The sequence below is a fragment of the Marmota monax genome, unplaced genomic scaffold (assembly GCF_021218885.2).
Source record: "Marmota monax isolate L192 unplaced genomic scaffold, Marmota_monax_Labrador192_F-V1.1 WCK01_AAM20220418_F8-fsc00024, whole genome shotgun sequence".
Taxonomy (NCBI): Eukaryota; Metazoa; Chordata; class Mammalia; order Rodentia; family Sciuridae; genus Marmota; species Marmota monax.
Genome location: NW_026695224.1, coordinates 26,023,637 through 26,037,013, shown reverse-complemented (window position 1 = coordinate 26,037,013; position 13,377 = coordinate 26,023,637). Strand labels below are relative to the sequence as shown.

The window sequence follows — 13,377 nt, the reverse complement described above, 5'->3', positions numbered from 1 at the left end:
TCCTCTGATATTTGATCATTGGTGGCTACTGGGTAGTGTGGACTCACCTATTAATATATCAAAAGGAAATATGAGCATCCTGGATAGCATATTAGTTTATTTTTTTTTATGTTCCTTCTTTGTTGATTCTCTGTGGTATGAGCAGGAGAAATATTGAGTCTATAAGACTTTCCAGACTTTTGATCAATAAAATGTACTGTCCAAAAATGGTGTGGAGTCTCAAATCTGAAGATGAACTCTTGATTCTAGCTAATGAGGAACATAGCTGGGCATCCTTTTATCTACTTGAGAGCATATGTACAGTAAGACTTAAAAGTTATTCATTTTCAGGCTGGGGTTGTGGCTCAGCAGTAGAGCGCCCACCTAGCACATGCAAGACCCTGGATTCTATCCTCAGCACCACATAAAAATAAACAAGTAAAATAAAGGTATTGTGTCCAACGACAACTAAAAAATAAATATATTTTTTAAAAAGTTATTTGTTTTCATCTGGGAAAAGTTAGCCTAGATACATAGTACTAGCTGTATTCAAAAATAAATAAATAAATAAATCCTAAATCTTCCCTCTTTGAGGATCATGAACTCTCCTGGCTTTCTTTATGCTTAATGTTTCTATTAGCTATGAACATTGTTCTCTTGCTCCATTTTTATGCTCAGGTCGTTCAGGGAGCCCCATTTCTTTGTCTTGAAAGAGATGTTCCCTGCTCCCAGATACAGGATCCACTCTCCCTTGTGCACTTCCATGGATGGTAACATCAGGATCTAAAATCCATAGAGGAATGATGCGTGTTTCTTGCTGTTCCTGTGGTGTCAGCTTAATGTAGCCAGTTTGTTCTTTCATGAGTGCATCAGGCAAATGTTTTTAAAGCTGAAAATCTTGATTAAAATTAATTGTTTGGTTGTTTTTTAGTTAATAGCAAAATTATATACACATTTATACTTAAAACAATTAGATGGATGAAAGATACAACGTTACAGTTGCCTTTGGTGCCCACCCTTTGGATATATTTTCTCCAGTGTTTAACAGATCACTTTTTTCTTGAGTAATAATTTCTGAATAAAACTTAGTTCAGCTGCACTTGACTAATGTAGCTATATAAACTCCAAGGACTTAGTTGTATAGCTTAAGCATTAGTTCCAGGGAATTAATATTTCAGTCTGACAGTTCTTAATTTATGGCAGCTTTAACTATAGAACCTTATTTGTGGTTTTAGCTCTTGGTGGATACATTTTTTATTCAAAATAAAGAATTCAGTTCTTTATTAAATGGTGGGGGAAAATATAAGCATTTTGAGATAATAGGGTGTTTTTGTTGTGTTTTGTTTTTGGTCCAGTATCTTTGTGGTGCACCTGCAGTGACCCAGTGTATGGTTATATATTAAAGATTCCTGTATGCAATAAAAAAAACTTCCTGTCGTGAGCAATTTAGAAAGACTCTGTCTCAAAATAAAAAATAAAAGAAGGGCTGGAGATGTAGCTCAGTGGTAAAGCACCCCTGGGCTCAATCCTTAGTACCATTAAAAAAGAAAATAACTGGGCTGGGTTGTGGCTTAGTGGTAGAGTGATTGCCTAGCATGTGTGAGGCACTGGGTTCAATTCTCAGCACCACCTATAAATAAATGAATTAAATAAAGATCCATCAACATCTAAAAAAATTTAAAAATAGATAAATAAATAAAAATTTTAAAAAAAGAACCTCCTGTCAAACAGATTCATTTTATTCTTTGTAGAAGTAGAAACTACAGTTATTTTATTCGAATTTTATGCCTTAAGTGAACACTTATGTCAAATCGAGGGATCCTATATATGTGAATCTGTTATGGCCGTCTATTCTATTCCATTGTTCTGCTTATCCTCATACCAAAATCATTCTCTTCACCCTGGCTTTATAATAAGACAATTTATGTTAGAGCTACTCTCCTTGGCATGTCTTTGAAGAGTGCCTTGTGTTGTTTTGTTTTGTTTTTTGGTACCAGGGGCATTCTACCACTGCATTACATACCCCCAGCCCTTTTTAGGCAGGGTCTTGCTAAGTTGCTGAAGCTGGCCTTGAACTTGGGATCCTCTTGCCTCAGCCTCCCAAGCTCCTAGGATTACAGGCCTGCACCACCACACCCAGCTGGACCTTTAAATTTAAAGGAAAATTGTCTTCTTTCGGTATTGTCTTCCAAACAGGGAATATGGTATATCTGTCTATAACACTGGTGCCTCAGATTTATAACAAGTAGTTTGAGTATCCATTTATTTAGATCGTCTTAGATATTTTTCAGTAAAGTGTTTTTGATTCTATAATATTTTTATTGATAGTTGCAACCCAAGAAGAAAATTTTTTTATAGAATTATTCCATCACTTAACATACTATTGGCTGTTTTATAGTCTCAATGAATTTTTATTATTTTCTTTATATAAATATCTCACATCTTTTATTAGATTTATGCCATGAATGTGCATTAGTTATATGTTGCTGTATAATAAATTGCTGCAAAAATAGCAGCTTGCTGTGCATAAATCCTAGCAACTTGGGACGCTGAGGCAGGAAAATTGCAAGTTCAAAGCCAGCCTCAACAATTTAGCAAGGCCCTAAGCAAGATAGCAAGACCCTGTCTCAAAATTAAAAATAAAAACGGCTGGGAAAGTGGTTCAGTGGTTTGGCATCCCTAGGTTCAATCCCTAATGCCAAAAGAAAAATAGCTTAAAACAACAACTAATAGTTATTATTTATTTCACAATTTCTGTGGATCTAGAATTTAGGATGAACTTAGCTAGCTAATTCCAGCTAACAGATTTGAGAGTTTGTAGTCCTTTATGTTAGCTGGGCTATAGTCCTCTGAAGGAGTAACTGGGGCTGGAGGATTCCATTACAAAACAGATGACTCACGTGGCCCACAGATCAGGCTCAGCTGCTGGCAGGGGAGTGGTGCCACTTGGTGGTGGCTGCTACTCCACAAAAATGATCCACTAGAGCAAGGCAGAAGCCACAGTGACTTTTATGATCTAACCTGAGAAGTCACACTCCACCACAATATCCTAATGATTATGTACAGGTCAGGCCCATTTCCCTGTAGGAGGGGATTGCACAAAGGTACAAATACCAAGAGGCAGGAATCACTGGGGACCATTTTGCAGGTTGACTACCCTAGGTGCTATTTTAAGTAGTTTATTTTTATCTCATTTTCTGGTCATTGCTTTTGTAATCTTTTTCCTTTTTGTGGCATTTAATGCTTGAATCCAGTAATCTTATTAACTTCTTATTCTATTAATTTGGGAGTTCTTTTGGAATTTTCTAAGATAGTCTTCTCTAGATAGTGTTCCCTTTCCAATCTTCTACTCCTTTTATTTACTTTTCTTAACTGCGCTGACTAGAACTGACAAACATAATGTCACAGTCATCTGCAAATAATGATTTTATTTCTTAATCTTTTTGTTTGTTGGTTTGTTTTGTGCTGAGGAGTAAACATGGGTCTTCATGAATGCTAAGCAGTTGCTCTACTACTGAGCTACACCCTCAGGCCTTTTCCTACATTTATTTTATCTTGTTCTACTGACTACAGCCTTCTAGCAATGTTGAATAAAAACAGGGATAGAATCTTGTCTTATTCATGTTTTTTTTTAATGTTTTAGTTGTAAATGGACACAATACCTTTATTTGATTGATTTTTTTTTTTTTATGTGGTGCTAAGGATTGAACACAGTGCTTCCATATAGGCAGGCGCTCTACCACTGAGCTACAACCCCAGCCCTTCCTTATTCATGATTTTAAGGACATTTATGTGTTATGAGTTTTTAATAGACATCCTTATGAACTTCATATTTTTCCTATGCCTAGTTTGATAAAAAGTTTTAAATCATTCAGTGGATATTGAATTCTATCAAATGTTTTTTCTGCATGTTTCTCATGTTATTTTTCTCCTTTAATCTGTTAAGGGGAGTTCCTTTGTTTTTTGTTTAGTTTTCATGTTGAAGCAGTCTTATGTTTCTGAATACTAGCAGCCACTTCAGCATAGTTCAGGCCGAGGGACAGCACCAGGTGAGGGCTCAAGGTTCCCTGTAAGCAGTGATTCCTGAAATGGGCCAGGTCCCAGCCAGGCACAGAAGCTCTTGGCAGACTGTGTGATTCTCCATTTCATACATACCAGTTGTGCGTCCAAGCTGAGAGTATGATTTGCTAGAACGATGCAGAGTACAGCATATAAGGATGCGACTGTACACTGTTGCGCATTTGTAAAAGCATCTCATATATTGTGCATATGAGGGAAAAGAAAACAACACACAACAGTCAAGGCACATCTGGCATGGATGAGCAGCAGTCAAGAAGGCCCAGGTAGGGTTGTAAGCAGTCACTCACTCACTCTTTAAGTATTAACAGTCTGACATCTGTCCAGAAGTTTGTTGTCTGGGAGCAGTGGCTTGGCCTCTAGAAGCCCAGAGTGCCTATAGACTCTGTTTCAGGTGGCTGGTCCAAATGAACTTAGAACTACAGTTCACACAAGGAACAACACTCATGTCTCTTGAGTTTTCCACCTCTTGTAAACCATATTACTGACACAGACAAGCTCCTTTAAAAGGAGTAGCTACTGGACAACATAACAGGTTCCCATCTCAAAGGGAAAAAAATCTTTTGGGGCTAGGGGTGTAGCTCAGAATATCTGCTTAGCATGCTTAAGGCCCTGGGTTTGATCCCTAGCATATCAAAAAAAAAAAAAAAAGAAGAAGAAGAAAGAAGGTAATCAGGTGTGTCTTAGAAACTCTCTCAGTGTACTCCATTGAGTCTGTTACCTTAATGATTCCAGTGCTAATGACATTTCTTAAACTGAGTCATTTTTTGTACTTCAACCTGATCAGACATCCCAAGTCTAGATTTTCTCCTTGCCAAGTACGGACAGAAGGGGGCTCTTGACACTTTCAAACCTAAATACCATGTAAGGCCTATATCTCTGAATAGGGGCCTAGTACATAAGCAATCATCTTTGCCTTCTTTTTCTGAGCAGATCCCGAATCAGCAAAGTGGAACTCTTCAGATCATTCCAGAAGCTGCTGAGCAGCATTTCAGAAGACAAGTGGCCAGACTCCCTCAGGTGACGCTGTTGACCCACATTTTTCATGTTTGGGAACATTTCTGTTTTGGTTTGGGCTTGTGAACAGCAGGAAGCTTTGGCAAGAATGGCGGTTCAGCAAGCCAGTTGGGCACTTAATTATTGACCACATGTTTTTCTGTATCCACAGCTCTGCCTGCAGAGAATGGGAATTTGGAAGGTTTGTGTCTGGTCTTGCTGAAGCGAACAAGGGGGACCTTCTTGAGTCTTAAGTCATAGAAACAAAAGCAATTTTTTTGCAGTGAACACAAACATAAAACAGGTGATAGAGATGTGGGGTTTTTTTTTTGTTTTGTTTTGTTTTCTTTTGTTTTTGGTGATGCTTGGTGGAGATTGAAGCTAGGACTAGGTAGGTGCTATACTGCTCTAGAAGATTTTGCATCATAGCTGTTTTCAGGAGCACAGTGCACAGGTAAAGTTTCAGGTTGTCATGTATATGGATCCCCACCCCTTAACTGTAGGCAATTGATCAAACAGCTGAAATCAATGTCTGCTAAAAGAAGAACTTTCATGGGCTAGGGTTGTGGCTCAGCAGTAGAGTGCTTGCCCAGCACGTGTGAGGCCCTGAGTTTGATCCTCAGCACCACATAAAAATAAATAAATAAAGGTATTGTGTCCAACTACAACTAAAAAAATGAATAATTAAAAAAAAAAAGCAACTTTTCTCTGTGCTGTGACCAGCAAACAACTTGGGTCTCCTCAGATCTTGCCAAAGAACAAAAGAGTAAAAACAGGATAAAAGTGAATTAATGAGACATGAACCTCTGCTTCTTTGGCCGTAAGAGGAGTAGTTTCATTAACCATGTTATAAGATAGTTGAGAATATGTGAAATATTGCCTGTAAACCACTTGACCAAGACCTAGCTTATTATTGGGTTTTTATAACTGGTAACTAATTGTATTTGATAAAAAATATTCTATGAGATACACATTAAAGAAATCATTAGTGCTATGGTTGTGGCTTACTGGTAGAGCACTTGCCTAATGTGTGAAACACTGGGTTCTATCCTCAGTACCACATAAAAAATAAATAAACAAAATAAGGGTATTGTGTTCATATGTAATTAAAAATATTTTTAAAAACATTATTCATATACTTATTAAAGAGGCTAAGAAAGACCATTTAGGAGGGACTGCTATGGTGGAATATAGACTGGGCTCAACCGCAAATACAAGGATGAGTAGAGACTTAAAGCAAAGGAGCAGGGGAAGGGATCGGTGGATGGAAATTACTAAGCAGAAACAACAAGACTAGTTAGGGGGAGTCTTCCTGGGCCTAACACACAGGAAGTTCTTGCTGAAGGTAAGCCAGGGTGATGAGATACCAAGAGTGGGGTAAAGAGTTTAATTTTGGCGGTGATCCAATAGCAAGGGTGGTGGGAGATTTTTTTTGCTAAACTGGCCCAGCAAAATTCTTGCTTAGAGGGCTAACTTGACTTAGAGGGCTAAGGGCAAAGCCTAATGTCAAGGCCAGTCAAAAAAAGAACTCAAAGGATCCTGACTCAGTTTGGTCAAAGAGTCTATCAGGCCAAATGCATTGCTGCAAACCTATAATCCCAGGAGGGGCAAGCAGATTGGAAGTTTAAAGACAGCCTGGGCAATTTAGTGAGACTGTCTTAAAATTTTAGAAAATTTTAGCTAGGTGCGGTAGTGCACGCCTGTAATCCCAGCAGCTCAAGAGGCTGAAACAGGAGAATCGAGTTCAAAGCCAGCCTCAGTAACAGCGAGGTGCTAAGCAACTCAGTGAGACCCTGTCTCTAAATAAAATACAAAATGTGGTTCAGTGGTCGAGTGCCCCTGAGTTCAATCCCTGGTACCAAAAAAAAAAAAAAAAAAAAAAAAATTTTTTTTTAGAAAATTCTTTAGCAGTCAGAGGTGGCTAAGGGATTTGGGAAGAATGTTGTCTGGCAATATATAGGAAAATATGTATATGATAGGAGTTTTCCTTTTACAATAGTGGGGACTGAACCCAGGACTTCCTGCATGCTAAGGGAGCACTCTGCCACTGAGCTACATTTCCAGCCTTTTTTATATTTGAGACAGGGTCTCACTAGGTTACCCAGACTGGCCTCAAACTTGCCATCCTCCTGCCTCAGCCACCTGAGTAGCTGGGATGACAGATGTGTGCCACTACCCAAACAATGGAAAATTCTTTGTAAGGAAAAAGGTAGCCAAGAAGTTTCTAATCTTTAGCGCCTCTGGTAGAAAACTTTAAACAAAAACAAACTTAGTTATTCTGCCTTTATCTGGTTCTACCAGAACCATACAAAACTAGTATTCTATTATTCTGTTCGTTTTTACTGTTTTAGCCCATGTTGCTTTTATATGAATTCTCTACAAAGAAGACAGTTGCTCTGGGGAAGTACAGTGACATCCTTCTGTTTCTGGTCTCTCAATACAGTTTCTCCAGCTACTTGCTCAGGTGTCTTGGGCCCCAAAGGTGAGTGGTTCCATGAGAACCTGTGTTGGTGTGTGTGCATTAGGTTGCAGAAGTTGGATACCTACCAGGAGCACAAGGAGGCTGCATCTGCTTACCAGGAAGCCTGGAGTGCACTCCGGAAGCAAGCCTTTGCATCCTGGATCAGAAACCCACCAGACTATCACCAGTTTAAATGAGAAAGAGAAGTTTTTAGAAGATCTGCTGGTAGCAGGACTCTTCATGTTGACTGCCTCTTCCTTCATGCAGGATAATCCTTAAGCTTTTCTAATGGCTAAATTAAAAAAAAAAAAAAAAAAACCTTCTCCCAGAGGACTGTACCTCATTTTTGTATAACGTAGATGGAATCCAGAACATAGCAGTCTATACTTGACTGAGAGCTGAAGAAGCTCTTTGCTAAAATGGCATCTCACTGATGACCTGGGCATCTGACTTCCATTGTATTTTATTGCTTCTCTACAATTCAAAATTAGAGTTTGGAACATGACGCTATAAAATCACTCTCCAGCAGCTCAGTTTTATGTGTTTCTACATTGATTCAGCAAGTATTTATTGGACTGAAATGATGTGTAATATCTGAAGCCTTACAGCTCATCAGGCTTAGAGAACATGAATTTTGTATCCCCAGCCTCTCTATCTCTGGGGAGCCATCCTTTTCTCAGGCCTCAGCAGTCGGGCTTGGTTGAGGTTAACTGGACTCCCGGGCCCAGGAATGTGAGCCTGCTCTGGACGGCCCTGTTTTCAGCACTGACAAGAAAGATTCTCTTTTGGTCAGAGGTGTGAGGGCCACATAGTCTTGGAACTATGGTGGCCGACTTTTCCTACCAAGTAGAGACAGCCAGGGGAGGAGGAAAGCAGCCAGGAGGACCAAGCTCTAGGGACATGATTTGGATGCCTGAAGCCAGCAGCCACCCTGGACCTGTTAAGTGGCCCAGATTCCTATTGTTTTGATTAATAAGCCTCTTGGCATTGGTTTTCTGACAGCTAAGAGTTCTGTCTAAAAGGCCACAAGTCCCTATAGTAAATCAGCAACAGACCTAGCAACCAATCCTGTTGGACTAACATCTAATATTAGCTCTCAACTTCTTCTCACCTTTAATAACATTGGACTGAAAATAACAGCTCTCCATGTTGGAGTCACTCAAGGTTGGCATTCTTAATAATTTTAAATATTTCTTAATAACAGCTTTATTGAGCTATAGTTCACATACCATAAAATTCACCTACTTAAAGTATACAATTTAGTGATTTTTAGAATATCCACAGTTACACAGCCATCAACCGTAGAACATTTTCATTACCCCTATAAAAAAACTTCATGTTAGTTTTCAAGGACTTTCTTAATAAAGTACCTACCACAAGCTGCATGGCTCTAACACAATAGAAATAATTCTGTCATTTCTGAAATCTAGAAATCCAAAATGAAGGGGTCAAAATTGAATGGGACTGGGCATGGTGACACACGCCTGTAATCCTAGTAGCTCAGGAAGCTGAAACAGAAGGATTGTGAGCTCAAAGCCAGCCTCAGCCAAAGCAAGTGCCAGGCAATGAGTGAGGCCCTGTCTCTAGATAAAATACAAAAATAGGACTGGGAATGTGGCTCAGTGACCAAGTGCCCCTTAGTTTAATCCCCCGTACCCCTACCCCCCCAAAAAAAAAAAATTGAATGGGACTTATGTTCCCTCTAAACCTAGGAAGGATCCTTCCCTGCTTCTTCCTTGGCACTGCTGGCTCGCAGCCGTCCTTGGCCGTCCTTGGCCTAGCTACTTTACTCCAGTTTCTGCCTCGGTCTTCACCTGCCCTCTTCCCTTTATATACCTCTGTTTTTACCTGGCCCTGTAAGAACTCCAGTCATATGAATTAGGGCCCATCCTAATTCACTCTGATCTCAGTGAACTACATCTGCAAAGACCTTATTTCCAAACAGAGTCAAATTCTGAGGTTCCAGATGGATGTGAAATTTGTGGGGGGATACTGTTCAACCTAGTATAATACCTATTAGCAGTCTGTCCTCATTTTTTCTCAACTCCCCAGCCCTGTGGCAACCAATAATCTATTTTCTGCTGTGATTTTGCCTGTTCTGAACATTACATGTAAATGGAATAAAACAACATGTGGTCTTTTGTGACTGGCTTATTTCATTTAGCATAATGTTTTCAAGATTCATGTTGTAGTATGAATCAGTACTTTATTCCTTTTTATGAAATGTTTAGTTGTATGGATATATAATTTTTTAAATTAGATTATTATTTAATGGACATTTGGATCATTTCTACTTTTGGCTCTTGTGAATAGTGCTTCTGTGAACATTCATGGACAAGTTTTGTTTGTTTGTTTGTTTGTTTGTTTGTTTTTGGTACCAGGGTTTGAACTCAGGGGTACTTAACCACTGAGCCACATCCCCAGCCCTATTTTGTATTGTATTTAGAGACAGGGTCTCACTGAGTTAGTTGCTTAGCAACTCACAGTTGTTGAGGCTGGCTTTGAACTCTTGATTCTCCTGTCCCAGCCTCCCAAGCCACTGGAATTACAGGTGTGCACCACTGTACCCGGCTCATAGATAAGTTTTTGTGTGAATATATATTCTTAATCTTTTTAATTATAGGAGAAATACTTTTTTTTTTTTTTTTCATACTGGGGATTGAACCCAGGGCCTTGTGCATGCAAGGCAAGCACTCTATCAATTGTCCCCAGCCCAGGAGTAATACTTTTTTGACACAATAAATCTTTTTTTTTTTTTTTTACAATAAATCATAATTGAATTTTTTTCCATAAGAAATCCTTTTAGATAGCTAGTAAGAAAGGCAAAAACACCACTACCTGAAGGCCAGGCTCTGCAGTATTCTGCTTTAATCCGGGGGATTCTTTTTCCTGACAGCAAACCCACACTATAACAGCAGGTAGGACACCTGGGCAGGAGCTTTACCCACAGTCTTTTTTTTTTTTTTTTTTTGTACCAGGGGTTGTACCCAGGGGCACTTAACCACTGGGCCATATCCTCAGCCCCCTTTTTTTGAGACAGTCTCGCTAAGTTGCTTAAGGCCTTGCTAAATTGGTGAGACTGTTCTTGAACTTGTGATCCTCCTGACTCAGTCTCCTAATTTGCTGAGATTACAGGAGTGTGCTATCACACCTGGCCAGAAACACTTAAAGAGGCACATATAGAATAGTGTGATGGGTCCCCAAGAATGTATTACTCAGACTTAACAAACATCCGCTCTAGGCTAATGGCAGAATACCCAAGACAGGCCACCTATCTCTGAGGCCTCCGTGTCTGGCAATGGCATTAGGCAAGCACAGGCATAATGTCCATAAGGGAAAAGACTCAAAGGACAACACACTGTTTATTGTTATGAGTATTGATTTGTCCAAATTAGGATCAAAACAAGGCCTACCCAGGGTATTTGATATGTCTTTTAAAGAATCCATAACTCTATATCTTCCTTTTTATGTATCGAAAAATGGGTTATTGTCTTGTAAATTTTCCCATGTTTTGATTTGGTTGCTTATTTTCTTCAGGTTCCTCTTGCTGCCATATTTCCTGTACATTTGCAGTTACATGTAGAGACTTAATTATAACGATCCAGGGTCAGCTGATTCAACGTGAACACTTCGTAGGTGATTCTGTGTACTCTGTTGCATCATATCTAAAGGACCTTCATATGTGGTGGTCACCCTTTCTGTGGGGTCAGCTGATCTATCCCACCACCCTCTCACCTTTCATTGTTAGCAGCTGTGTCAGGGATCTCTAAGATTACCCTCAGGTTCCATGATTCACTGGATGGATTTACAGAACTAGAAAAGCTGTTAGACTCAGTATTCCTGCTTACTGTAGAGAAAGAGTACAGATTAAAGTCAGCGAAAGGAAAAGCACATGAGTGAAGTCTAAGAGAAAACACACCCAAGCTTCTGATTGTCCCCCCTGTATTAACCCTGTGTTTCTGATGCCTTGTCATGGAGGGGAGGAGGGACTTGGCTGGCTGACCCTGAAGATACTGCCCTCCCAGGGCAAGCTAGCTGTTTCCTACAGAGTGAGTGCATGTTTTGATATGACACAAGCAATCTGAGCCATACCCCAACCATCTCCTTTATGGAACTTACACTCTGAGCCACTGTACTTCTGCCCTGATACTCATGGTCAGGTGTTAGGAAACTGGGACAAGCCAGCTATAGTTGCCTCCAGTGGCCTGTGCATTGAAGGCTGGATTCCCAGCTTGACCCCAGAGGAGGGTGGTGAGACCTTGAGGAGGTGGAGCCTAGTGGGAGGTCTTCAGTCACTGGAGATGTGCCCTTAAAGGGGGTAGTGGGACTCCAGCCCCTTGCTCTCCCCTTTTACTTCTCAGCTGTCACAAGTGAGCAGTTTACCACATCCTCACTGCCATGATGTACTTCCTTAGCACAGACCCAAAAGCAGCAGGGCCAGCAGACCCTGGACTAAAACTTTCAAAACTGTAAACCAAAATACTGCCCTTCTCAGGGCAAGCTAGCCCCTCCTGTTTTTAAGTTGGTCACCTCAGGAATTTTGTCACAGTGACAGAAAGCTAACACAAGCCCATAGCACCAGAGCCTGCTTACTCGGCCTTGTCCCCTCCCTTCCAATGGAAACCATAATAAAGGCTCTCACCCACTTTATCCCTCACTCCCTCTGCCTCCTAACTGACCCTGGTACTTCCCTCCGTGGCTTCTGTGGCACGCCTTGCCCTCCTCCTTAGATCTGTGAGTGTAGTGAGCTCTCTTGTGAGTGGCAGTCATCTCCTGTTCTTTGGTCTCACTACACCTGAATAATAATAATACAGTTTATATTTTCAAACACTATCCCAGTGTTAGGCACGTGGACAGTGCCTAAATCTCCTAGCAATGATATGTGATAGTACAAGTGTGGCCAATTATGGAAGATCACCTGAGCTTTGGATGCTGCTAACATCTTATGAAGCACGACTGCCCCCCACTCGCCCCAGATTACCAGGATCAAAATCAGTAGAGCTGAAGTTGAGGAACCCTCCTCAGGCAATGGTATTTTCAAGTCAATAGTTCCTCTCTCTAGATATTGCTCCAAATCTACACACAGTTAATGTTATTTCATTTTGCTTTCACTTTTTAGGGATGCTTTTTAAAAATTAAATTTATGTAAAATATTTATGATTTCAAAGATAAAATTAGGTTTCCTTTTTTTCCCCCTTAAGGTACAACTAAAGAGGTCTTCCAAACAGGAGTGGTGGTGCATGCCTGTGATCCCAGTGACTCCGGAGGCAGGAGAATCGCAAGTTCCAGGCCAGCCTCTACAACTTAGCAAGCCCCTGTCCCAAAATGAAAAATAAAAAGGCCTGGGGATGTATGTATCTCAGTGGTAAGCACCCTTGGGTTCAAGGGTGCCACCACACCCGGCTCTCATTCTTCCCTTTTGATGTGTTCTGTGAATAGCCTACATACAACAATTTGTATTTTAGCCACTGTATCTTTTGGATAGATTCTTAGAAGTGGAATTGCTGGTTCAAAACTTAAATGAGGGCTGGGGTTGTGGCTCAGAAGTAGAGCACTCGCCTACCATGTGTGAAGCCCTGGGTTTGATTCTCAGCACCACATATAAATAAATAAAATAAAGATATATAAAAAAAGAAAAATGAATATGTGATTTTACTTCATTTAAATATGATGTGGTATATTACACAGAGGTACATGCCTATAATCCCAGCAACTCAGGAGGCTGAAGCAGGAGGATCCCAAGTTCAAAGCCAGCCTCAGCAATTTAGTGAGGCCCTGTCTCAAAAATTTAAAAAGACTGGGGATGTAGCTCAGTGGTAAAGTGCCCCTGGGTTCAATTCCCAGTACCAAAAAAAATTTAAAAA

At 40.2% G+C, this 13,377-nt stretch overlaps 1 protein-coding gene across 15 annotated transcripts in view; it reads left to right on the top strand.

Moving 5' to 3' along the window:
* Adat1 (adenosine deaminase tRNA specific 1) overlaps window positions 1-13,104 on the top strand; it is a 30,456-nt gene extending 17,352 nt beyond the window's left edge. For 9 of the 15 annotated variants that reach the window (XM_046434859.1, XM_046434862.1, XM_046434854.1 and 6 more), the window contains 3 exons: window positions 4,990-5,076; window positions 5,225-5,254; window positions 7,578-9,656. In XM_046434859.1, coding sequence (XP_046290815.1) covers window positions 4,990-5,076; window positions 5,225-5,254; window positions 7,578-7,710 — 250 coding nt within the window. In that variant the 3' untranslated portion in view covers window positions 7,711-9,656. Of the gene's footprint in view, window positions 1-4,989; window positions 5,357-7,495; window positions 9,657-12,714 lie in introns of those variants that run through there. The other 6 variants (XR_006849820.2, XR_006849821.2, XM_046434857.2 and 3 more) reach the window with 6 other exon arrangements.
* The last annotated feature ends 273 nt before the right edge of the window (window positions 13,105-13,377 follow it).